Source organism: Monopterus albus, unplaced genomic scaffold, assembly GCF_001952655.1.
Source record: "Monopterus albus unplaced genomic scaffold, M_albus_1.0 scaffold131.1, whole genome shotgun sequence".
In the NCBI taxonomy this organism is placed as follows: domain Eukaryota; kingdom Metazoa; phylum Chordata; class Actinopteri; order Synbranchiformes; family Synbranchidae; genus Monopterus; species Monopterus albus.
This window is the reverse complement of record NW_018128011.1, coordinates 578,586-605,529: the sequence shown is the minus strand read 5'-3', so window position 1 is coordinate 605,529 and position 26,944 is coordinate 578,586. Positions and strand designations below refer to the sequence as shown.

Here is a 26,944-nt window from a genome sequence, read left to right as displayed (position 1 = left end):
CAGATGTGTTCCCTGGCATTGTGTTTGTGGTTCTGTTTCCCATCATCCTCAGCGGCAGATGTATAGAAATACGTCTGAAATATGGCACCGGGTTACTCTGACAGATACTGCAGGCAGCAGGAGAGGTGGAGACAGACTGAAGGTTGGACGAACAGCACTGTTGTTCATGTGATCCACAGAGAATGTCAGGTGACTGTTAGACCCCAAGAGACAGATATGGACGCTTTTAGAATGTAAGCTAAGTTCATGTTACCTGCTGAAGTGACTGAGATCTGATTTTTTTTTCCCCTCTAAAGGGCTCAGATCTGATCTTTGTGTGAAACAAACCCAATCAAATGTTTTCACGTCAGATCTGGACCACTTCTGTGGTCATGGATCCGATTCATAGCTAATACAGTATTTGACCATGTGACCACTGTCAGACTGATAAGTTCAAATTCATATGGTTTTCTCAACACCTCACTCCTGCACATGCATGTCTTTCATGGACAAGTAAAAATAAATATGGAGGAGAGCAACAACAGCAACAAGGGTCAGTGGAGAGTAAATGGCAACCTCCACCAGGGCTGAGAAAGCCAGTGCTCAAGTGCCCAACCCTGCAGTTCCACGAATGGCCACTTGAGGCTGGCTCCAAAAGGGAGTCAGTCCCCATAGATTCCCGTGTTAAGGATAATCACCTTTATTTGGCCAAGTATGTTACACACACAAGGAATTTGTTTCCGGTACAGAACCGAGGCAGCCATCTGCAGCGGCAACTCACAGATGGCTCTAACCATCAGGGGCAACTTGGGGGCTCAGTGTCTTGCCCAAGGACACTTCAACATGTGGACTGCAGGGACCATGATTTGAACCTCCGACCCTCCGGTTTGGAGACAACCGCTCTACCCACTGAACCACAGTTGCCCAACTCTACAGCAGAAATAATTGTTTACAGCCTGGTACAATAAACAGTTTTGATCTCTATAGCTAATTTCTCCTTCCATGACAGCTGTATACTTCATAACTTTTTAACTTAACTTTTAACTTCTTTAATTTGCCTGTTTAAATCATATTGAGACTAAAAGTTATGCATAATTAAGGGTGTGGCTGCTTTGAGTTTTTTCTTAATGTGCCTTCATGTGCAGCACTAGATTACTCCCCCCTTGCTCCGATGATGTAAGCAAAGTTCCACTCTCAAGTCCGACACTAACCTTGCGATACTATTAAAATCCTTTTCAAGACCAAAAACATTTGGAACTAAGCTTAAAATATTCAGGGCTGGAGCCCCAAATGATTGGGCCTAATGACACCATTACATTAAACCATCAGACCTCTCTTGCCCTGTGGACAGAGTCATTCAGCGCTGATTTATTCAGGCTTTTCATTTAATTTGTCACCTGTCTGTAGAACATTTATATAGAGCTCAAGCTAATAATAGTTGTAAATGTATAAGAGCGTTTTTTGACATTATGTGTAGCTGTCCATATGTTTGAAATTCTTAACCATGATCCTGTTTTTCTCTTGCAACAAAGCAGAGAAACATTTTAGTCTGCTCCAAACATGATGCATTACTCTTAAAGGGACAGTTTGCCCAAATTACAATGATTAATTTGGGTTGTATCTGTTCTTTTATTAGTCTGTGAGACTTCTGTCTCCATCAGAATTATTTAACCAATAACTGAGAGATGACAGGACTTGACAAGAGAGAGATTCCACCCCCTTTAGGACAGATACCTTGAACCCCTATAGGCCACCAGAACGCACTGGGTCCTGCAACATTATGATGAAGATTTTGCACTATTTTCTTCCACTTCATAAACAAAATTATCCCAGTTATGTATGGCACAACTTTAACAAAATGCGAATGTTCAGGTGTCTACTGTACAAATCTGAAAGGTGGCAGAAAATATTGTAAATACTGAACTTGTAGCATCCTGGGTATCAGCTTTGTAAAACAAGGGATGTTTTATGTGCCTTATTTTAAATTCAGCACTCACACTATGTGCATTTTTAGCTTGAAACTGGCACTAGTGTGTGTTTGTCCTTCCCTATGTCTCTGTTTCTATTTCATTCTCTCCTCTGCAGAGTCAGTGTGACGCAGGGTGGGGAAGGGGGAAGGACAGAGGGGGGAGGGGAGGGGAGTGGAGTGAGGGCACAAAGGGACACGATAACTGCAGTCTGACCACAGAGAGATGCAGAGACAGAGATTGAGCTGGAGGGAGGGATGCTACTCCATGCTAACCAGTGATCCACATGCTAAATGTGGTCACATTTTGAACTGACATTTGTGGAAAGTACATTCAGCTACTGTGATTAATAAAAAAATGTATGTACTTTACCTGAGTATTTCCAGTTTCTGCCACTTTCTACTTCTACTGTTTTTAGAAAATAAGATTTTTAAGATGTTTATTATGTACACAATATTTATAATAAAATACAATCAGAAAAGCTCATTGGAGGGCAACGAGGCCTACCACCCCAAGCAAATGGGATTTGGTGTGACTAGCTAACCTCTAAACTAAAATAAGATTAAAAAAAAAACACTCTGCTTTTAGCTTGTGGTCTGTAGTGACTTGTGGTATTTTTATGCTCGCTAGGTTACACTCAACTCCGTGTGAACAAATCAAGTCCCCAGAGAATGTTATTAAATCCCCCTTGAAATTATTTTGCGCCCACATACTGAATTTCACTTTGATATATAGCACTTGATAAAGATGACGAGAAAGATGCTCAAATCTGTTTTAAAGTGAGCCATTGTAAAAAAAAACAAAAACAAATATTTTTATTAATAATAAAATGTGCATGTGTTGTTTCTCACTTCAGCTTTTTTCATTTTATTCGAGAGCTTGGGAGAAGTTATTTGTCATGTTGTTTGGGATAACTTGAAGCAAAAACCCCGTTCTGTGAGGAGGTCTTTTTTGTAGCACATTGACTTAAATTAGAAACTTTTGCTAGCTTTGGTTGTAGCTACATACCTACAAGAGAAAAGTTGCCTGTTAGCATAAGCTACAGCTAATGCGCTCAAACCTATTTTCCAGTTAGCATGTTAGCTTACATTATATACATAAGACTGGTAACAGAGATGAAAGGCTAATGGTAGTGTGATAGTGTGGTAGTGGATGTGTAATTTTTTTTATTTGTTGTCTCTCACTACTGGTCTCACATAGCCCATCTCTTTACATTCCTAGACTTGTCCCTCTGCTCATCTTTCCTGTCTTTTTACCTGCCTTGTTTTACGCACCTGTCCTTCTCTGTCTGTCTACCAACTGTCCATCTGTCAACCCATCTGTCCATCTGTCTATTTTTATTCAGCTCTGTATCTATCAGCTAATCTATCTAACTTTCCTTTACCTATGTGTACATTTGTCTGTCCACCACCAGTGCCTCCCTGTGTTTGTCCACCTGTTTGTCCACCTGTGTGTCTCCACCTGGTATTCATCTCGCTGAACCCACTAGATTTGGTTCTCTCACTGTGCTGAACATTAAGGACTATCAATACTGAGGAGCTTTTCATTATCTGCAATACACATATCAGTTACACACACAGACACAGACACACACACTATACAGGCTTGTCTCTATTAACAATAATAGAAATCCGATCAGTGTAACTGGAAACTGTTGACTTTCATTTTGCAGTCTCTCTCTAGTCTGCTGACCTAGGCTAACATCACCTCGTCTCACCTTACCTGTCTGTTTGTTACAGTCTGTTACAATCATGATCGAAACACAAAAACAATATAAGAACATTGAATATACAGTACACCATTAAAAACTACAACTTCAAACATAAAATGAAATATAGTGGAAAAAATATGTGGATTGTTTTTAAAGATATGTTTCAAATGCTGGTCTATTTTGAAACTGTTGAGTCGTTTTCTAGTCATGTTTAGAGAAGCATATTTGGCAACCCAAGAATGAACCAACGTATCTGAGACCTTCAGGGGCTCTGCTGAGTGGGATTTTAGTGAAACTGAAACTGGAAAAGTGGCAGGCCAAGAGAAGCATTTCTATGGAAATGAAGCCCCGGAGTGATGTTGTCTGTCTGTGAACTCTCACCACAGTTACATTTCATTCATAAACCATTCGTGTTGCTGCAGAGTGCCGTTAAGCAGAAACAAGTAACTGTTGCAATACATTTCATAATCTTTTTCTCTGTCTGTCTGCAGGCTAAGGACAGCGATGATGATGAGGAGGTGGTGCAGGTCGACAGGGACCACTTCATGGATGAGTTTTTTGAACAGGTAAGACAACATCACACACATATAGACAGGGTAGCAGCTGCCATCAGGTCACGTGTCCAGTGTTGTTGCTGGAAATGTGTGGATTTTAATGACTGGAGGAGTTTATATTCTATAAAAAAATAATAAGGGTCCTTATTTACTTATAAATATAGTTTTTGCTTGATTAGTTGATTATTTTACAGATGTTGGCTGGAAATATGAATTAAAAATACATCAGGTTTAAATGATGACATATAAAAGCACTGAGGTGGGGTCAAAACTAAATATTCCTTAATTTTAAGAGGTCACTATCCAAACAGCTGGAAAATAGAGGATCAAATCTCCCAGGCTTTCTTCCTAAACCAAAACTAAAGGCTGATGCACATCTTATAAATACAGTAAATAACCCTGTATTCTGACACTGCTCTGTAGCAATGGAAAGGTTCTGAAATCTCCTGCATCTTCAGCGGGAACTCCTGCTTTCTAGGAATCTTAAAAATCAAACTGTTTGCAAGTCCTTTTTTAAAATAAAGTGATGCAGGAAACAAGATTATTTGACTACAGACTTTCATTGTGGTGCTGTTTAGCTGATTTTATATTTGTGAAAGTTGTTCAATTGGTACAAATTAGGAGATTGACTGTACATAATTTGTACAGCGTCTGCAGAGTGTCATAGACTCAGTGAACCGATCCATCACACACAGAACTGAAGACGATAATGACAAATTGACTCCACTTCTCTTCTAACCGTCTCCCACCATCATGTTCCTTCTCAGCTGTTTTGGGGGGATTTTTGAGAATTAAGAAAAATACTGAATATCACCAGCCTTAAATGCCAAGTGGGGTTTGTCTTATTTTAAACAAAACTATGGATTGTAATAGTATTTAAAACTAACTGACCTCTAATGAAGAGGGTGACGCTCATCAGATGACAATAAAATTGAAAATTGAGTCAACCACTGTAACCAGTTTTGTATATTTCAGTTTTTTCCTCTTATAAGCCATTTCTACCACGTCCTCAGAGGAACTGTAAGTTCCACAAAATACACAATCCTCTGTGTTTGTGACCACAGCACAAGATCTACTGTAGTCTTAGTGCTGACTATCTCCTGAGGAACTATGAACTGGTTACCCAAATCTACTCTCATCTGCCAGTCTCCCCCAGCCTTTAGCTGCCCTGTATCTTGCCTGTTCAAAATGTCTTGCTTCCTGCAATGAACAAACAAAACCCCCTCTTGTTTTTTTTTCTCCTCCACTGGGTTTACCTCTAGGCATTTACTTTCAAAAGCTGCTACTAGACACTTCAGTGCTTGATTATGTCTCTAGGTGTATCACTCTTGAGCCAGGATTTTTTTTTTTTACAATCAGGCAAGTGTCAAACTTCAAAATGAGGTTGTTTAAGGCCTGAAAACACATAGAAAACTAGACAGCAGTCAGAGAGTGCAAACCTCCTCCAAGCAGCTCAGTGTCCCCACAATGCCTTTAAAAACATTTGTGGATTGAGATGATAATCCAGATCACTACTGAAATGTAATGGTTTGTTGTGTTGGCCATAACATACGGTACCTCTTCAAAAAATTTCATCAAAATTCATTCATTACTTTTTGAGTTATGCTGTGAACAAACCTGTAAACAAATCAACAAACGGCAGTAGAAACATGACCTTCGTGGTGGAGGTAAAAAGTTTGTGCATTTCCATAATTCTTTTGCTTCTTATGATGATTTAGTACAGTTGGCCTTTTAGTTCTGCAGTAACTTGTCACTCACATTGTTTTTATAATTTTGTTAAGGAGTGACTAGTGTTACTGTATTAGGTTTAAAAAAATTAAAGAACCTTGTATTTTTAATTTCTTTAAAAATGTTGGGTATATTGAGGTTAAACAAATTATTTGTATAATCACATTTTGAAGTAGTTTTGTTGAGTTTTCATTCATGTATCTCGAGGATCTCCTAAAGGATGTGATGTTAAAATGTATTTGTTGTGGCAGTGTTTTCTGTGGTGGCATCATTCCATCATTCTGTTGTGTTTTTGTGTGCATGTTTAGGTTGAGGAGATCAGAGGCTGTATAGAAAAGCTGTCAGAGGATGTGGAGCAGGTCAAGAAGCAGCACAGTGCCATCCTGGCCGCACCCAACCCTGATGAAAGTAAGACATACACACACACACACACAAGCCAAACAACCCTGAGTTAACCCTCAAGGACAAGCTCAATTATTTGACAAAACTCAAGATTTCCACTGAATCTCATAGCCTTCATTGATATGACTTGCTGTGTCAATTATGATGAAGATATTTCAGTTGTTATATCCTTTAATCTAAACAGTTGTGGGTCACAGATGATAACAGATGGTTGTCTATCAGTAGACATGGTAACTCTTCTCTCTGTTCAAAGATTGTCTCTGGTGTCAGATGAGCTTCCTCCAGTTTATCATGATGACTTCTTGGAGGTGTGCTGGTCACACACCACAGTGGGAGTATGTGGTCTGCAGCTGGTTTCAGATTTCTGTGGTTCTTCCTGTTTCTCCCTGCAATATTTAAACTGGTCCACTGACCTAATAACACCAAACATGCCCCCATTTGTTTGACTGGGCTTATTTTATTGAGGAATGGCACCATTAATGAAGCTCCGCTAACTTGGTGACAAACACTGCATTTCCTTTGACTTCTTCACAATAAAAACATCCCACTGGGTCATGGGAATAGCTTTGGTTCACATGAGCTGTAACTGAACTCAGCTCCGGTATGTCTGAAAGCAGTCAGTAAACACGATATGTGAACATAACAACAGGAAGCAGGAGGGAAACTAAACTGCAAATAACAGAGATTCAGGTAGAAGCTACAAAAGCACTGAGCTGAACACAGACTTTTAAAAAACTGATGTTTTCTCTGGAGGGTGTTCCAGAAAGGGGGTTTAGTGAAAAAAAGGGGGGCAAAACTGCTGTTGAAGAAAACCTGCCAGCGAGCAGGTTAGATTCATGGAGTAAGTTACTGCAGTAAGTGGCTCACAGCTAAAGTCATCTCTGTTTCTGGAACTGAAAACCCAGAGTTTTTCTCAACTCAGGGTAAATGGTAAATGGTTGTATACTTGTTTCTGTGCATTTTCCCGTACTCAAAGCACTTTACACTATTTCATATTCACCCATTTGTGCACACAAACAATGACAGCCACTTAGAGTAACTTGGAGGCCAGTGGACACTTCAACATGTAGACTGAAGAAGCCAGGGATTGTACGGTCAACCCTACACTTAGAGGACTATCCGCTTTCTGGAATGGCCCCCACATAAACGCATAAAACCTGAAACAAAAGCACTATAAAGATGCAACATGACAATTGAAGATGGTAAAAGTGCTGCTACTGTGCACGTAATTCAGAATAAAAGCAAAGAAAGCAGCATGAAAAATAAAAGAAGCTAATTAACATGTGTTAGAGTTTAAAGTGGGTTGCTTCCCAGTTGCTTCCTGTTTTGTGCATTATAGGAAATGCAGTGTGCTTACCACAGGGTAAGAAGAATGGCTTTCCCTTGTGGTGCTATACAGCAAGGCCTCAGTGGTAGATATAGTTAAAGTGTTTAAGGTTTTGGCTATAGTAAGCAGTCAGTGGTGTGACACTGTTAGACTATAAATACAGATTTAAAGTGTTGAATATTGTGTCAGTAACCTTCAGTAACACAGAGTGAAATCTAATCCTGTTAACTGCTCACTGATGAGAGCTGTAGTTCACTGTTTGAGCCTCTGATGAGTCTGTTGGCAAACTTCCACTGATCTCTTGCATCAGTCACTTCAGCCGTCTCTCCTCATGGCATATGAGGAAAATAAAATCAAACTCTCCCCTACTTGAGAGTGTGAGGCTCAGAGAGCTGCACTGTGTTCACCCTGACCCTGGCACGCTGTGACTCAGCAATAATGACTCACTGTCAGCACTGAAGCCTAAAGCCAAATCTGTACTGTCAGAAACACTATACTGTAAAACAGCTGGCTCGAAAACAGGTTTTTCTTCAGATTCAGGAAGAGCCAGAGCGACCTCAGGGGTTCAGCTCCATTTGAGGCTTCACTGAAGGTGACTTGTAGCTTGTCAGCCAGAGCGAGCCACTTTAAGATGTCATTTTCTAACATTTCTATTTTTGTGTCAGAAAAATAAATAAATAAAAAAATCTCTCTTAAAGCCATGACTCAGCCAAGTCTGAGCAGAGACATCAAGCAGTTGTAGATTCAGACACTTCCAGTGAATGTCCAAAAATCACTTAGAAATCATAGAATATGCCCCTTTTAACTGCAGGACTTGCCTGAGAATCATCAGGATTTAACGAATACTTCAGTATCAACTTCATCTAGGGATAGTTGCACATGCACAGGCACATTGCACATATGAGCTGCTAATAGCTAATTCATTTATAGATTATGCTTTTGAGACAAATAAATATAGGCCAAAAATATAAAACAGTGCTCACTCTGTAACTCACTGTTGAAACAAATTCACTGACTCCATTGCAACATTATATAGTACTTCTTGTTTACATCCCCCAAAGCAATATGGTGGTGCTCAGAACATGATGATACTAAAGAAAGAACAAGAACACTACGATTGACAAACTACATTGTGCTTTTTGTTTTGTTCTGTGAGTCCAGGCAAAGCTGAACAGGGAGAAACAGAGGTACTGGTCAAAAAATATGCAGTCAGCAGCCATGCCAAGCAATAAAACAAGGCAAAATCAAGGCAAGCAAGGTCCAAACATTCGGTGCAGGGAGAAAAAAATAAAGACATAAAAATAGAAATTAAAACTAAGCACAGTAGGAAACACTTGGAACACAATGATGCACAGAAGCCCAGAAAACCTCTTCTTCTTTTTTTTCTTCTTATGGTGTTTATTGGCAGTTTGCAAGCCAACCTAAGGTGCATTACCGCCACCTGCTGAGCCCAGAAAACTGAGGCACAGAGCTCCAGGTAAGCACATCAGATAATCTGGAAAAGAACAAAAGAAACAGGCAGGCGTTTATACAAACTGAGCTAATCAGGGGAGTGGAGACAGGTGCGGTGGGTGTGGCAGTCAGGACTGGACAACGAGGAAAAGGGAGACAGGAGTGTAGAAAAGAACTGATGGGAAAACCCAAGGACAACTGGAGACTGGGTGGGGAATGGCAGGAAACAGGGAAGCATGGGGTAGAGAAAAGACTGGGACCAGGACAGGTTGGTTTATTTCTGAAACTCTGACACTTTCTGTCCATTCTTATACAGGCATCTGGTGCATATTCAGACCTAAATCCCAAAAATGTCAAGTGGCATCAAATGATTTTCCATGGTCCTAGAACAGTGCAAATGATGGCATTTGTGAGTGTCCCTGAAAATATGTAAACACATTTATAACACATGTATTGAGTCTGCTACAAATGTGTAAATAAAGAGACAGGAAACATAAAAATAGGGGATTTAAACAACTAAAGGAATAGTTTGATATTTTGACTTCTCATAAAACTGCTGGGAACTATGACTGTATGTGGAGATTTCAGATGCCGGTTTTCTTTAACAACAACAAAAATATGTATAGAAATTAAAAAAAAAAAATTTTTAAAGCTGTTTTAAGCCATCTTTTGTTTTTGTAAAGCTTAAATTAAAAAAAGCAGATATATCCAGAAACATGTAAATCAAAGTTAAATTTAACACTATACTGTATATACTGACCTATGTGAGCATAAAGTAGCATCATGGCATTAAATAAAGGTGGAATTTATAAAAAAGAATCACTCACACTTTTTAAGAAAAATACAAGAAAGATTTATTCTCCATCTTCTGTGGCTCCACTCTGATTGTCCTGCATGCCGTCAGGTTTTGATTTGAACTTTCTACATGTCAGTACCTTCTGTTCTGTTGTTGCATGCCCTATGATGACTCTTGTTTTTCTTTCTATTCTCATCCTCTTCTTTTTTGCGTTTCCCTTTCTTCTGTTCCTCATTCCTTTTTCCTTAATTTACATTTGTTACTTCTATGCCCTTATCCCTCTGATTCTACTTTTTTTCTACCCTTCATCTCCTCCTCTCCCTCTTTTCACTCCTTCCCTCTCTCCCTGTCTCCGTTCTTTGTTGCATGTTGCCCGTGAAGTCTCTACTCTTCTTCTGGTTGAAGTATTTAAACTGCATGATGTGAAGTTAACCTCAAAGGAGACGAGGAGGTTAACCGCTGAGGACATGTGAGTGACGTCTGTTCGTCTCTTCTCTCTCCTTTATTTTTAAATATAGGAAAACAAACAAAAAGGATACTGCAAATTTATTAACTAGATGTGATGAACAAGCAAATATGAAAGGAGCGGTCAGTACAAAATTATTGTTCATGTTACGAGTAACATCTCATATGACACAAGACAGGAAATCAGAAAATGCTGATAAATAATGGAAAAGGAATGAAAAATGGAAATTAACTGTCAGTGCAGATGAAGTGAGATTAAAGTGGAGTTCAGTAGATGTAATGTGCTAAAGTGAGACACAGTGAGATGTCGCAAAACTAGATGAGCTAGAAACTCACGAGATTAAATTGGTTGTAGCCATACTGGATGAAATGAAGAAAGGTCATGTGCTCTAACAATGTCATCAATATGTGTTATAATTAAGTGACCTCTAGTGGCTGTAGTAATTATGACAGGAGCAAGAGACTGTAGGTTAATCCCACTTCACTTAATTGCATCCACATTTACCTCTTTTCCTTGTGTCTTAGTCCCTCCCACATAAGATCTGAGGAAAAGATGAGACCAAAGAGGACCCAAGGAAACACATTTTTGAGACATGAGACGTCCTCCTTCGTCCAGTCCGTAGGCTGAGGTGTCCAATTACCAACTGATTTCTGACTGGGGAGGGGGGGCTAAAAAAGCTGGTCTCATGTGTTCTTGCACATGTCTCCTCCAACAGCCTCATCGCTCCTCAGAGCAGATGTAAGAGTCTTCGGACATTCGTCAAGATGACAGGTCAGGTGATCGTGATCAAGGAGTGAGGAATGATCATTGAAGGGAATTGGGATTTACCCACTGTTGGTGATGTATAAAGGACTTTGAGATGAGAAACAGCTGTTCATTTGAAATTGGTGTTGCAACTGTTGTATTTTAAAACAAACCACAATTTTTCCCTAAAACTAACCAAGTAGTTTTTGTGCATAAACTTGGCATCCTTTGCATGTATTCTTGTAACAACGACAACTAAGGTCTGGTGCATGAAAATGACCTACTGAGCCACCTAGGAGGTGGAGTAGTAGTTTAATAATGTGTATAATGTGTTGACAATAATGTGTTGTGTATAAACATCACTTCATGTTTGATGGTCAGACTCTTCTTCTTCCTTCTGGTGAAAATATGCCACTTTCTTTCTTTTTCTCCTCCTCAGTTCTGGGTCATCTCGCTCTCAGCTGCCAACAGACTGTCATACAAAATGCATTTCAAAGTTTCTGCCTGAATAATGCATGATGGGAGTTGTAGTGAGAGCAGAGGAGTACAGTTGAAGCTTTGCATCTAAACCATGTCCATTCATAAAAACTGTTCCTTCTCTTCTCCTTTCATCATCACTTCATTTCTCCAACATTGACTCTTTCTCTCATTGGCTGTTACAGTATCAGTCTAGACAGAACCCTACAGTCAGTCAGCAGGTTGTAAAGAAGCTATGCACCAAATCTTCTTCTCTATGGAAACCCATTACTATGAGGAAAAGAAAAAGAGCCAAAATGCAGTCAAAATGAGGAGAAACTAAGTTAAAATGCTTTCCTGACGTTGACACACTATTTGTCGTCTCTGAATTCAACATGATGATCAGCCTGGTTCATGTTAAATGATTATCAAAGCTGTTGCGCCAGTGAAATTATCAACTCTGGCTGCTCTGGCTACTGTGCTGTGAGTTTGATGAGCTTGGCCCAACAACACTTACATCATTCGAATGCAAAGTTCTGAAAGAAGGAAAAACCATGCCATAAAAATATTGTCAATTCTCAAATAAAATCCCAAAAAGCAAATGAAAGGGTTTAGGGACAACTGAGTTTCTCTTCTGTAGCTGTACTGATGAATGGGTGCTATGGAAATGGGCAGGCATGGAAGGAGTGTTGGTATGCATCAACACGAAATGAAAACAGGTTATTTCCATCCCTATGCTGTCCCTCAAATGTAATTTTTCATTTCCTTGCATTAAATTTTATGTTGCCTTGGCATAAATTTGATGTTTCTCAAGATAAATATTACAATACCTCGTATTCAATTCTGTATTTCCTCACAATATATTTTGCTTTATTTCACTATGTTTTCCCTCCCTAACAGACAGAAATCCAGTGTGAAATGGGCTCTAAAGAGTGGGGACAGTATGTATACATGGACCAGCTCAGAACTAACATCTTGATTTGCTGAATTTGTCTCACCAGCAGCTCATCTTAAAACTCACTTTTACAGAAAAAACATATGAAACTGCTGTTGTTATACATTTTTCTTTCACTTACTGCTGTTTCTGCCTCTTACTGTATTTAAAATATCTTCTGTTAATAAACAAAAATAATATATATGTTTTTATAATTACTGAGTATTAGCATCATATGCTAATAAAAGCTAATAGAGTAGAAAGGAGGATGAGGAGAGGCAGTCAGACAGAGAGAACAGGGTGAGTCAGAGGTAGAAAAGGCTGAGTGTGATCGCAGCAGCTGAATGGCACTGCAGCGCTCGTAAATCTGCCTGCACTGCTGCAGCTTTCACACAAACACACACACATACACCGTTCCCCTCCTCCAACATGAATGACATGATGTGGCGTTACCGTTTCTCACACACATCCTCAAACATCGACCTGACGTCCCTTTCCTCTTTCTAAAAATTGCGCCGTCATCCTTTTACTTGACTTTTCTTTATGCCTGACCTTTTGCTGCAAAAATCTGTTTTCACTGTGGTGTCCAATGGTGACTGTGGAAGAAATCGCTATTGTGTCAAGGTTCTTTTCTGTTTGGTGCAGTGCTGTAGGCTTAGTATAGCAGTGATAAATGAGCACCAAACCACAATGAAATCATACAGTATGTTCTTTTAAGGGTTTTTCCCTTCTGTTTCCAAATGTTTTTAAATACTACCATTTTGCCTCGACACTAAGAGCTGTTATTTTTTCATGTATAAAATGTGTTTCATTGAATCATGAGATTGTTTGCGGAAAGTACTTTTTTACACTTCATTTTACAAATTTTGAGGACCGACAGTAAATGTAGTGTACTGTAGTGTAAAAACAGAGTGATTTCAGCCATTCTTTTCTTTCCTAAGAGTAAGATGTTCTGTGTGTTCAATAAAAAGATGTAGTCAGGACATCGTTAGCTTAGCTTAACAAAAAGACTGGGAACATGACAGCCAGCCTGGCCCTGTCAGAGGTCACTGATTAATACATTATTTAACTGGTTTGTTTAATATGTATAAACACTGAAACGTAAAGCAGCAGTTTTGTGGGCCTGTTTTCTATTAAACAACAGTAATAATAATGTTATGGGTTGCCAGATATGGTCCTAGTGCACAGGTTTTGGTTTTGGTTTTGACATGACGGAACCAAACAAGGCAATCTCACTGCAACAGCACAACTTCAGGAGGCTGCACATAGATGTTAAGTGCACCAAAATCCAGACACACACATGAAATTGCTGTACATATAATTATAAAACAGTTAGTATGAAGTTACTTTCAGGACCTTGTGTTCATATTAAAGCATGTTAGACTTGCAGCAATGGCTCCTCATGGAGGCTCCAAGCAGAAAATAACAAAAAACCTTTTCCTACCAGAGCATTTTGGTGTAGGTAAATAAATTAAATATAGGTGGTTCAAAAGCAAAAGATGGATGAGTGCTGATGGCCGGTGGCATGGCCAGGCTTCAGACTGTGGTGGACATGAACTCTGAAGGACCTTTAACAGCATCTAATTGCAATGAACGTGTAAACTGAAGATCCATGTTCCTCTTCACACATTGTCTCAGAGTTTGCCTCTGTTCTTTGCAGAGACCAAGCAGGAGTTGGAGGACCTCACAGCTGACATCAAGAAGACAGCCAATAAAGTTCGCTCAAAATTAAAAGGTAAACACTCACATCTAGCTTTAGGTCAGTGAAACATTTCTTTATTTCCTCAGCAGATTGTTCACATCACAACATATTCATCTTCTACAGTTATTCTTACAAAAACTACTTAAAACACCAAATAAAGAGCCTCCAAAAATGCAGATCACATCACCTGTTTCTGGAGGATTTTTTTCTGTGATGACTCATTCTGGAGTGAGGGGTCACTGCAGGTCTCATCTGTTCTCTACACTCCGAGGTTTGCCAAATATTGACTTTATGTCTGCAGACAAACCCAAATGTGACTGATGGTCGAGGAGTGTTTAGAATTTAGGGGGCGAAATAATTATACTGAGCAGATGTCCTGCTGCTCAGGAGAAGATTTCTGATGGCTTTGACCATCTGACCTTTCCTGTCCCTCCACCAGCAGTTCACATTTACATAAAACAATTAAAAGCAATTAAAAATAGACTAAAATAGGTCAGGAAGGTATAGCGTATATGGGCATATTTTAAAAAAACTCATCAACTACTACTCAAATGTTGCCATTGTTATTTTAACAAACCTTGCAATATTTGTAATTTTGAATATCACAACAATTGGTCACATTGTTTCAGGACAAACTTTACATTTACAGGACATACTTTAGATTTTAATTTTTTTACAGCTACCTAATTTTTTATAATTTGCTGTTAAGTCACCTTCAGTGAATTCAACACTTCCTGTAAATATTTCACATTTTAAAAACTTCCTGTGTTTACAGCACATTAAAGACAAAGGTAAATAAAGTGCTATTAATTACTGAGTAAGAACAGTTTGGTTTATAACAACAGAAAGTGTTTTGAACAGAGCGGTGAGTATGACATGACTCTACTGAATATTTAACAGGGCTTTGCAGTCTATTAGAGGATTTATGGTTACCCACTCAGAATGAGAGAGCACGTCGACCTTCAGCTGCAGAAGAAGAAAATATTCAGAAACTGTGACGATTTATCAAGTCGTTATCACTGGAACAGCTTCACGTACACACACATACACACACTTAAAGACGCAGGCCAGTGAGCTTAAACTACAGTATGGGAAACACACACTCATACACACTCGGTGCTGCAATGCTGTTTCATGATGAGGGTTCAAGGACATCACTGCTTTAATGTGAACAGTCAGAGGCTGGACTATGCACACACATATAGTCCTGTAAACTCATGTACTCACAAACACACATTATGTTGATATATGTGTGAAAAGACCCTCATTCACACACACACACACACACACACACACACACACAGACTGTACTTTTTCAGTCTAAGAATAGCTGTGATGGTGGAGATAAAGCTATAATTGGAAACCCCATGAGGGTTGAGTGTTATTGTTCTGTCTCTCACACACACCCTCTGCAGCATGTCTGCAGCATAGTGTATCTTTGTTGTCCTCAGGGGTGAGAGGTGGGGTCACATGTAGGTGCAGGAAGGCATTGTCCACAGCAGAGACAGCAGGCTCATGTTCTTAAAAAGTCTGACTGAGTGGCATGCCTACATGGGCCCGATGTAGTGCCGGGACTTTTTGAGCGCTGGGTGTTGTTCGCCTTTCAGGCCACTGAGTGCAGAGCAGTGAGTACCATAAAATGCTTGGATCAAGTGGAAGTAAAGTAATATGCTTCATTATTGTCTCAAAGGAAGAAGCTGTGGGCTTCCAGCTTCCTCCCACAGACATGCAAGTTAATTGGTGACTCTAATAAAAAGGTGTGTGTGTGAGTGGTTGCCTGTTTCTATGTGTCAGCCATGTGATAAACTGACGACCTGTCCGGGGCTCACCCTGCTCTCTCGCCCAGTGTCAGCTAAGATTGGCTCCAGCTCCCCCGTGGGGTCACAAATCTATAAGATCAAGTCATTAAAATCTTATGGTTCTACTATGATGCTGTTATACTGTTTCAGAAACCATGAACAATGTTTTTCATGTTGCACCAACAATATATTTTTGACATTACTGAATCTCAGCGTGGTTCTCTGTGGCCACAGATTTTTACAGAAGAACAAATAAACATGTTTTTTGAGACTAAAGATGCTAAAGACATTCTCAAACAATCTTACACACACAAACACACAAGGACTCACAATCTGTTTCTTACTCACCCAGTTTTCATCTCACTGTCACATAAAAAACACAAAAATTACACACAAATGCTGCACACACACACCATCGGTGCTGTGTGATACTGCTGAATCATCATGGATCCAGCAGAGAGCCAATGGGCCATGAGCCAGGAAACACACACACACGGTGGAAAACATTATATAAGCATTTCAGCTCATCTCATCACTTGCCGGAGACAAACCAACATCAGAGGCACATGACACTGGGACAGGCCTGCAGCCAGTTACCATGGCATCCACACACACACAAACACTGGCACACACTCACACACACTGTTCCAGCTGATGAGTTAATTATCAGCCATGGTATTGTTTTCACTTTACTGTAAGAGGCAGATCAGAGTCTGTCTCACCTGAACTGAAGATTGAAAGCCGTGGTAGCATCCCCAGGAGGCTGCTGAGGTCATGACAGTTGCACAAGGTTCCTGCGCAATTTGAAATTATTGTCATTTTTGTCTTTGTGTCCACATAATTTGACAGCATGCCGCATTTGTACTGCGTATGACTGGACAGAGGAGGTGTCAGTATTGCACATTACTGAGACATGACAAAGCACTACAGATGTTGTTGATTCTCAGTAATGTCAAAATATATCCTGACTGTGCAACATGAATGTGAAATGTTAACAGTCAGTGGGTTAGCTATGGGCTAACCTGAGCCTTGTTATAATTACAGACAAATATCACTGCATTACTTTCAAGAAAACTTAAAACTGTGATGATTCTCAGGCAAGTTCTGCAGTCACTGTTTAAGGCGCATCGTTTTCCTGTGATTTCTAAGTGGATGTCCATCCATCCATCTTCATCCGCTTTATCCAAAACCAGGTCGCGGGGGCAGTAGTCCAAGCAGAGCCTCCCAGATTTCCCTCTCCCCACACACCTCCTCTAGCTCCTCAGGAGGAATCCCAAGGCGTTCCTAGGCCAGCTGGGAGACATAGTCTCTCCAACGTGTCCTGGGTCTGCCCCGAGGTCTTCTCCTGGAGGGACATGCCCGGAATACCTCCCCAGGGAGGTGTCCAGGGGGCATCTTAAACAGTGGATGTATGAATGTTTGTTGACAGTGGACATGTAATTTTGCTTCTGAGCGAATGAATTTCAGGCGTCAAGTATTTTGATGTACCTTGACCCTTCTTAACTCATATCCAAATTAGTAATACTATTTCATATAGCGTCTTTATTGATAAGGACCCCAAAGAGTAGCTGTTGCCGAAAGGGATCCAATAAAAAATTTACAATCTTTATTTTTATAGCACTTTTCTAAATGATAAGGCAGGTGACATTCATTATATTTTTTGTTATGTTCAAACCCAACGTGCAGACCCAAACTAACACTTTGTTAGTCAGTACTTTCTGACATCCTTAATCTGTGGATCTCTGCTCCAAGCCCATTGTTTCCTATTGAAGATGTAAATCTTGAAAAACACCTCAAAGACATATTGTTTTTATAGTGTTTAACAGGAGGAAGTTGTGCATTTGTTGGGGACTATTTTCAACAGCCACATTAATCCACATTTGTTGCTCTACTCACTATCTGGGGCAGCAGAACAATGTGTGTGGGACTGAGTCCAAATAAACTGCAGTGTGTGTTTATGGTGATGAAAAAAACATGTTGCCCAGAGCAAAACTGTGGTCACTGATGTGTTTATAACAGTTTTTGGACAACTATGGAGCTTTATGGCACAGGGGAATATAAGGCTTTGATATATATACAATAATTATTATTAGGATACATTCGTGTTGGTCAGCATGTGGGATTTGATGACAACCAGAAAAATAAAGACTGCCATGGAAAAGCATGGAAATCAGACCAACAAATACACTTTTAAAATATATGAAAAACACAAAAAAGCCCATGAGAAAAATATTTCTTCTAAGAAAAACCTGAACGTGTTGAACAGAACAAACACACTGATGGTTTATCTAGTCTAAGAGCCTCACCCATTGAGACGCTAAAGTAAAGGTCAGGAGGCCACAAAGATTATGAATATCTATAGAAACATTCATAGAAATCTTTGCTGGAGTTGTTGCTTATCCCTCTCTAGGCTAAAGTGTTGTCCTTATCCTTCCTGCTGCCTCTGAGTTTTCCTGAAGGGCTGCAGCAATCTCCACTCTGTAGGGATCCTCAGATGAGAATATCCACACATATTAAACTGAGTCTCCCTGGTTGAATAATAAAGTATTAAAGCTTCAGCTGAGTGAGGTGATGCTGATGGATGAAGAGGAGGTGTTGTGTTCTGTCTTCATCTGTTCTCTCCTCAGAGACAGAGGTGGGCAGGCTGCAGAAGTGAAGGAGAGGGGGGGATGAGCCTTTTCAATTTATGCAAAAAATCCTGAGTTGAAACATCAGAATTTTTTTAAGTATCCCAAAAATGGCAGAGGTTAAGTTTCCAAGTATTGAAAACTTGATAAATGCCACTGCCATTGTAGGAACAAATGTAATGTCAGTTTATCTGACCATCAGGGTTGGATCTCACATTTGAAATGCATGTATAAAGTAAATTAAGCCCCTAGTTCTGTGAAATAATAGACCATACATTATTAAGAATCAAGTGGGTTATTCTGTGTAAAAATGAGACACACAGTGTTTTCTTCAACTAACTTTGGCTGAGCTCCTTATTTACTCCTGGCCAGGGACGTCGCTGCTGTACAGCGGTCCCCCCACCCACCGCTAAGGCGAATCATGCCAAGTATTCCACAGCGACACAGTCGGAGAAATGAATGCACATATCATGCTGCATGTATAATATAAAATAAGACAAATTTGACCAATACATATGATAAAGCACCAGAAAAATGTTAATTGTGCTTAAGGTAACAATTTGTCATTGTTTTTTATTTTTCATCCATTAATGCTGGCAACATCACATTTTGACTCTGGCAAGGGCAGCCAATCTGATTCTGGGGATGGCCAATGCCACCCCTGGCCACCCCCTGGTTCCACCCATGTGGACCACATTGGTACTGCCTTTATTAGACTGTCAATGGAGGAAGTACTCAGATCCTTTACTTAAGTAAAAGTACTAATTAACTTATGTAATTGATTCCTCAAATTTGTTCTTAAATTCAGTATTTGAGTAAATGTACGTAGTTACATTCCACCACTACAGACGGTTTACATACTGACAGACAAGGCAGTTGTTGTATTTTAGTGTGGTAAATATGGTCAAAGCTTTCAGAATAAGACCACCAGCTTAAATGCAATGATCACATTTTGTCCTGTTTGATGAAACCTTATTTGACCGTGTCTGTGTGCATGTGTGTGTGTCTTCCTGCAGCAATTGAGCAGAGCATTGAGCAGGAGGAGGGTCTCAACAGATCATCAGCAGACCTCAGGATCCGTAAGACACAGGTGAGTGGAGGTCAGAGCGGGTGAAGCAGCAGACACAGGTGTTTGTGCAGTTCAGTCTGTGAATAACGTTGCTGTTTTATCGATGCGTAATCTTCCTACTTATTGAAATGTTGTTAGAAATTAAATGTTTCAGCTGGACACGTTTGCAGAAGGTGTCGATCTATGGAAACAGAAAACCAACTACATACCAGCTTTTTATTTTTGGTATCAAATCAATTTCAGTGTCCCATGAAACACATGGACATGGGACATTGCATGGTTAGCAATGTAAGCTACCACATCACTGCAAAATCCTGGGCTTCACTGCAGATGGTTATCTTTGTTGCATGACACCCTCGTTCTTTTGTTACAAATCTTTTATTTTATATTATTTTATTTATGAAAATCTCTGCTGCACAGGTCAGCCATCCCATTTCATCAGATTCCATTAATTCCATTTTTTCTTACCATGTGTGGAAACAAAACCACAACAGAAACTTTAATATATCTTTTCCTTTTTCAACTTTTGTGTTTAGAAAGACTTAGAGGTGAACTACTTTCATTGTTTTTGTTGTACGACTCTGCACAATAAATCTAAAGCTCATTGTATTTGAATATTTTATTTACTTTACTGTTTTAGTTATTTGGTACAGTAACTTTTATCCTCACAAATGAAAAATGACTTTCTCTGATTTTCATACACTTGCTGGCCACTTTATTGGGTACAGCTGTACAATTGTATGCACGTCAATGCAACACTTCTGCCTTAACGTCTGTGTTTATGAAGCTTAAAATGTTTCCATTTTTGCTGAGTTTGTCATAAATGTATAAATTCAATTATGTGTATTATTGAGGTCATAGTTAAAGGTGGTGTTGTACTGGACTACATTATATTCATAGGTATTCCTAATATTCTGACCCTCTCATGTGTGTAGCAGGGAAGGACAAAAATATAGAGGCACCTCTGAATATAATGTAGTCCAGTACAACACCACCTTTAACTATGACCTCAATAATAAACATATTGAGTTACATAAACACAAATGTTAAGGTGTTGCACTGAAATGCACACAATATGTATACAATGTACTGGTGTACCTAATAAAGTGGCCAATGTGTGTATATATATATCACTTTATCTAAAACCTGCTGACTCACTGATCAATCATGAGCAGATCAGTAATCATAAAGTGCAATAGATCCGAAATGACCAGAGAGCATTAAACGTCTCACAGTCTGGGAGCATTCAGGGACCATCTGTAAATGACTACATGCAGAAATCTTTGGTTAGGATGCTTTTAAAGCTCTTTTATTTACAGTAAGTGAAGAATTTCATTTTTTCCTTACATTTAGCCTCAGAGATGGTTCTTGTTTCTCTCCTTGGAGCTGAGTTCTCATTACACTTTATTTCATCTGGGATAAAAAGAGAAAACACATAGAAGTCCAAGTTTGTGTTCTCAGAGTGTTTTCTTGACTCTGCAGCCCATGGTTGGTCTGATTTGACCCTGAGGTTTTCTGCTCTGTCATTGGCTGCTGCCTCTCCTCTCCTGTAAGCCAGTTTGCTTCCTGCTGCCACCTAGTGGAGCAGAGAAGAACTGCAGCTTCTCATAGTCAAAGCATTGACACCACCTTACACAAGCACTGATCTGTGTGTGCACTAATAACACACACACACCCACACACACGTTGAGTAAGTGATTAAATGGTTCGCTCTATGTCCAGAAGTTATTCAGAAAAAGAACTGGAATGAAACTAAGCACATTTTCTCAAGCGGTGCACTTAAGTACAATTCTAAGGTGTTTGTACTTCAGTATTTTCATTTCATGCAATGCTTATATTGGCTCTGCATTGACAAAATTCAAATGCTGATTAAACATTATAACTAAGTACTAAAATTCCAATAATATATATGATTAATGTAACACTGCAATGAAATGTAAACATTGCTGCTAATACTTTTGTGACTTTACCTAAGATGTTAAATGAAGGACTTTTACCAGTAGTATTTCTACACTATATTCTACTTTTACAAAAGTCAGAGTACTTCTTTCAATGCTATATTTGGAACTGCTGGTGAAGCTGAATAAAAATAAACTTGTTGCAAAGTGCTACACATGTAAAATTTGATTGATTGAAGTGGTGAAAAGTCAAATTTAACCATTTTTACCACCATTCATTTACTGATATTTACTAGTTTTCATTGCAGATCGTATACATCTGTCAACACAGCACAATCTGTAGTATCAGTTAAATTAATGAAATTACTAGCCTGTTATAAATAGGCAGCCCTGGTGAATAACCTCACATCTTTGCCACTTTAATGGACTGACAGATGATGTGCTTCTGCTTTAAATGTCAAATAGCAAAATCTGAATCTGCCTTTAGAAAAACAAATGACCTGATTGCTTCTTCTTTCACTCTTCCTCATCTTCTTTGTTATTGTCGTGCAGCACTCGACGCTGTCACGTAAGTTTGTGGAGGTAATGACTGAGTACAACACCACGCAGTCCAAGTACCGTGACCGCTGCAAGGACCGCATCCAGAGACAGCTGGAGATCAGTGAGTACACAACAGACTGTACTAACAATGTACAACAAACATACTGACAACAGACAGCTGTGGAGCAGTGAGTACTACAACACACAACATACTAACACAACACAGTTGGACAGCAGTGAGTACACAGTGGCATAGTGTGCAGCACACAAACACTGCAACAAAAACACATTAGCATTTTCACTTCACTGCATTGTCAGATCGAAGCTGGACATATGTCACTTGCAAACATAAACATGAACCATGAAGAGAAAAAGATTGGATCTGACAAAAAGATCGGAATTGAGCATTAAGGCCTGTGATATGAAAGTAGTGGTTAAATTCCGACGTGGTAGTTCGGATAGAGGTCGCATGCTCAGAGATTGGATAGGAATCAGATCTAGGACCACATGTAAGTGACCCAGATGTGATCTAAAACTATTGGATTTGATTGGTTCACACAATCTGTGAAAAGCTCAGCTCTGGGTCACTTGGAGGGAAAAAAACTTGGACTTGAGTCACCTTTAGCATGTGAACATAGCATTAAAGTCAGCCAAAGAGGAGATTATGAGCTGGACAGACAGTAAGATGTATGAGAGTCCAAAAACTACTTGTGTCACTTTAGTTTTTGTCATTTTTATTCATGTAAATTCATTTTTAAGTCTACACTTTTACTGTGACTTTCAGCGTCTGGACCTAGGATTTGAAAAAAGAGGGTTTTTGAACATACAAAATGTTGACAGCAGAGCCCGCTATCTGTTCTCAGCACTCAGACAGAGAAGTGGAAGAAATGCTTTTTGTTTATTTTTTGCCTCAACTCACTTGGAATTCTTTGAAAAAGGAAACTGGGGTTTTTTGTGAACTCGGACAATCTGCTGTTTGGATTTATTAGTTCAATGTCTCAGAATTATACGGTTCACTGTGTGAAGAACATCTAACAAATTTCATTTAGAAATAGAATGATAAACAATATATATATATAATAGTAAATCATTTTATTTTGCATTTTTATTTCCTGGTGATCAGTTAAAAAAAAATAAACGATTCCAGTTTGAACTTGTCAACTGTCTTGTAAAGAATAAATGATGTCTGCAGTTAACCGTTATAGTACTGTCCCAAATTAGACTAATAGTGCACATACACACACACACACACACACACACACACAGTGGAAACTAGAGGATACGAATACACAGCATGTACAAACACAGACACTGATCTTACACTTTGCAGGTAAAATCAATTTACAAAGTAACATGGAACTGTAATGGAGTTGAAGTATAAAGTAGCATAAGTACTCACGTAAAGTTGAATAGTGCTGTAGAGTACTTGAGTACATGTAGTTCTTACTATACTTTCCACATTCACATACAAGATATAACTAGGATTCTAAAGCTACACTTCCCATTCTGGTGTTTAACATCAGAAAACACAGGTCAGCAACAAAGCACCCATCACGTGATGCACCATGTGACTCAGGTGAATCTTCAGGTGCTCTCAGATCTAAACCTGCCTCTTTTTCTCTTTGTGTGTTCTGTCTGCAGCCGGGAGAACCACAACCAATGAGGAACTAGAGGACATGTTGGAGAGTGGCAAGCTGGCCATCTTCACCGATGATGTAAGCACCGCACCTGAGCCCAGCTGTAGCTATGGGTCACTTTAACCTGAGCCATTCAGCATCCCTTAATGAATATTATTGGGAATGCAGAATGGCCACAAGGTGCGCTGAGACATCAAGTGAATATGGCCTTTGTCACATGACTGCGGGGAGGATGAGCAAGAAACCAACCACTGCACCGCGGAGCTTTTATTTTGAAGGTGTAACCTCACATTAGAATCTACTCCTTCAAATTAAAAGCTCGCATATTTACTGGTGCCACTACATCTGCAGATCTGACTAGTGACCACAGCATCGGGTCACATGACACGCCAGTCATTTGACCTCATCTTTGTCCAGTGGATAGCTCTGCACATGACTGTAACTGAACACCAGGTTGAAAATCAAAAGGTTTCACTGAACTCCTTAGTTTGAGGTGTTAATTTACTCTGGAAGCAGGTAAGTGAGTCTGACTCTGGTTAAAGAAACTGGAGGTCAGATGTCAGGACCTCAGGGCTCAGGTGACATTTTGACTGCCATTCCTTTTAAGAGACTAGTTCGACAGTGCCTTAAAGTTGACAATAAACTGATCATTTTAAAAAGTTTAATATACTTTTTTGTGGATATATTTTAAGATTTTGATTGTATCTTTAATTTTGTTTGTACATATTTTGTAGTTTTGTTTAGTTTTTGTTGATTTTTCTTTTCATTTAAAACTGTCAGAGTACAGTAATATTTGTGTTGAAACTCTGCTGCAGATCAAAATGGACTCTCAGATGACCAAGCAGGCCCTGAACGAGATCGAGACCCGACACACTGAGATCATCAAGCTGGAAAACAGCATCCGTGAGCTGCATGACATGTTCGTCGACATGGCCATGCTGGTCGAAAGCCAGGTATGTGCTGTGATAACAGGAAATGAATAAATACGTGTTAAGAAGTTGTTTTAGGTACAATTTCGAAACACTCAGTTTTGGGCAACATGGTGATGCACAGCGAAATGTTTCCAGGTTCACTGATAACTCTAAATTGCTCACAGGTATAAATGTGAGAGTGAATGTTTTCAGGATTGTACCAGACTGGCAACCTGTTCAGGGTGTACCTTGCCTCTTGACCAGTTAGAGCTGGGATTGGCTCCAGCAGCCACAGAATAAGCAACATAGATAATGGATGGACAGATGGATGTTAAACTCTGCAATGTATGTGTGCGATTTTAGGGAGAGATGATTGACAGAATTGAGTACAACGTGGAGCACTCTGTTGACTATGTGGAGCGAGCCGTATCCGACACCAAGAAGGCCGTCAAATACCAGAGCCAGGCTCGCAAGGTAACAAGTTCATCCTCCTAAGGCGGGGTGAAGTTAGACATTCTGTAATGTTCTGTATTAGAAACAAATTCCTTGTGTGTGTAACATACTTGGCCAAATAAAGTGATTATTATTACATAATAAAACTCTCTGGATAAATTAAGAAATATGAACCAGCTCTCGTTTTGATTTTTGTTAAATTTCAGATCAGTTCAGGTACAAAATGTTCTGAATGGGATGGTTCTTATATACCAAATATATTTGTAAATATTTTTGTACACATTAAATAGACATATAGTATACTATATATGTATACATATATAGTGTGTAAATGATATTTAAATTTACTGTGCAAAATATGCCCATATTGAACAATTATTGTGATTTATGATTGTAAAGATTTTATGTTGTAGGTTTAAGATTGTGGGGCTAAGGTGAGCAACTTTCAACGTAAGCTACAAAGAAAAGTCTCTGATGAGCAGTTTTCTAAGCTGCACTCATCCAGAATAAAGTTGAACCTGTTTTCATGAATGGTCTTTTTCTTTCGCAGGATCATGATTTGTAAAAAAAAAAAAAAAAAAAAAAAAAAAAATGTGGTTTTGGTTAATACTGGTCCTGTTATGTGAGTTAGCTTTTTGATTTTTAACCAACACCACTATCTTCCCTCAATTTTAATCAAATGTGTAGAGAACAGTATCACAAAATCCATCATTATGATTTTGCTGCCAGGAGGACATATTATTGGAAAGCAAACAAAAATGTTATCAGTGAAATGTTTGTGAAAATGTTCAATTTGAGCATTTTGTGACTTAACATATGTTTATTAAAAATAAACTAAGTGGCATGATATTTTTTGTAAATGCTTTTGCTGTTGCAACATATTTTAGTAGTATATAAAAAGAAATTTAAGTGAGGTATTGGAGATTTATACTGGTTATACAGTGTACTGTAATTTACATATATATGATCATATATTAGATTTTGCTCCTGGGACAAAGTTGCATTCAGTGATATTTCTGTAGATGACAGCTCGTACCTTCAGCTCCAGTCATCTGCTGTTAGAAGCAGATCAGCAAACACAGTCGCTCATTCAGCTGCAGGCCAATCTGCTAAATGGAAACTGAAAACAACGGTCTGTGTTTCTCTCTCTCCTGTCACCCTGCAGAAGAAGATCATGATCATCATCTGCTGCGTCATACTGGGTGTGGTCCTAGCGTCGACCATCGGTGGCCCCCCCTGCCGCTGTGACAACTGACACCGACCAACCGTCCAATCGACAGCCAGCAGAGAAAAGAAACACCAACAACACAAAACTTGAAACACAAATGCAAGACAGACAACCAATCAGCTAGGAAGAGATAACACTCCAATCACAGATAAGAGGAAGCACCACTGGGTTGGTGGGGTTCAAAAAACAAAGACAAAAAAAAAACAATAAAAACACCATCGCTGAATTAAATACATAACATATACAAAAGAGGGTACAAATAAACCTATTTATTACAGATGTACATGTAAATGTATTGAACATATGAAACAACACATGGGTTAGCTACCTGTAAAAAATTATGACCTACAATATGATGTTTGTTTGTTTGTTTGTTTTGCCTTTTTTCTTAGTTTCTTTGTTTTTTGGGAGTCTCCGAGGACAGTGATGGTGACTGCTGCTGGGTGGGAGTTCTGCAAGGCGAGCATTCTAGTGCAGCCTTTATTTGTTCATTAGTTTCTTTTGTTTTCTAGTAGAGGCTCTCGAACTGAGCATGTTTTAGAATGTCACAGAACATGTTCTTAA

The 26,944-nt window shown here is 39.2% G+C and overlaps 1 protein-coding gene and 1 long non-coding RNA gene across 4 annotated transcripts in view; both read left to right on the top strand.

Moving 5' to 3' along the window:
- Positions 1-26,407, top strand: part of stx1b (syntaxin 1B) — a 52,970-nt gene extending 26,563 nt beyond the window's left edge. The window contains exons 2-10 of the mRNA XM_020613226.1: positions 4,149-4,223; positions 6,248-6,347; positions 14,177-14,251; positions 19,661-19,734; positions 22,164-22,272; positions 23,793-23,866; positions 24,604-24,741; positions 25,063-25,173; positions 26,318-26,407. Of these exons, the coding sequence (XP_020468882.1) occupies positions 4,149-4,223; positions 6,248-6,347; positions 14,177-14,251; positions 19,661-19,734; positions 22,164-22,272; positions 23,793-23,866; positions 24,604-24,741; positions 25,063-25,173; positions 26,318-26,407 (846 nt within the window). The remainder of the gene's footprint in view (positions 1-4,148; positions 4,224-6,247; positions 6,348-14,176; positions 14,252-19,660; positions 19,735-22,163; positions 22,273-23,792; positions 23,867-24,603; positions 24,742-25,062; positions 25,174-26,317) is intronic.
- Positions 9,235-12,655, top strand: LOC109967549 (uncharacterized). 3 transcript variants are annotated; one of them, XR_002275945.1, is made up of 4 exons: positions 9,235-9,388; positions 10,298-10,385; positions 10,907-11,010; positions 11,098-12,655. It is a non-coding gene; the product is annotated as an uncharacterized LOC109967549 (long non-coding RNA). The 3 variants fall into 3 exon arrangements; XR_002275946.1 differs by having other exon boundaries at positions 9,243-9,388; positions 10,907-11,000; XR_002275944.1 differs by having other exon boundaries at positions 9,287-9,388; positions 10,907-12,654.
- Positions 26,408-26,944: the final 537 nt, after the last annotated feature.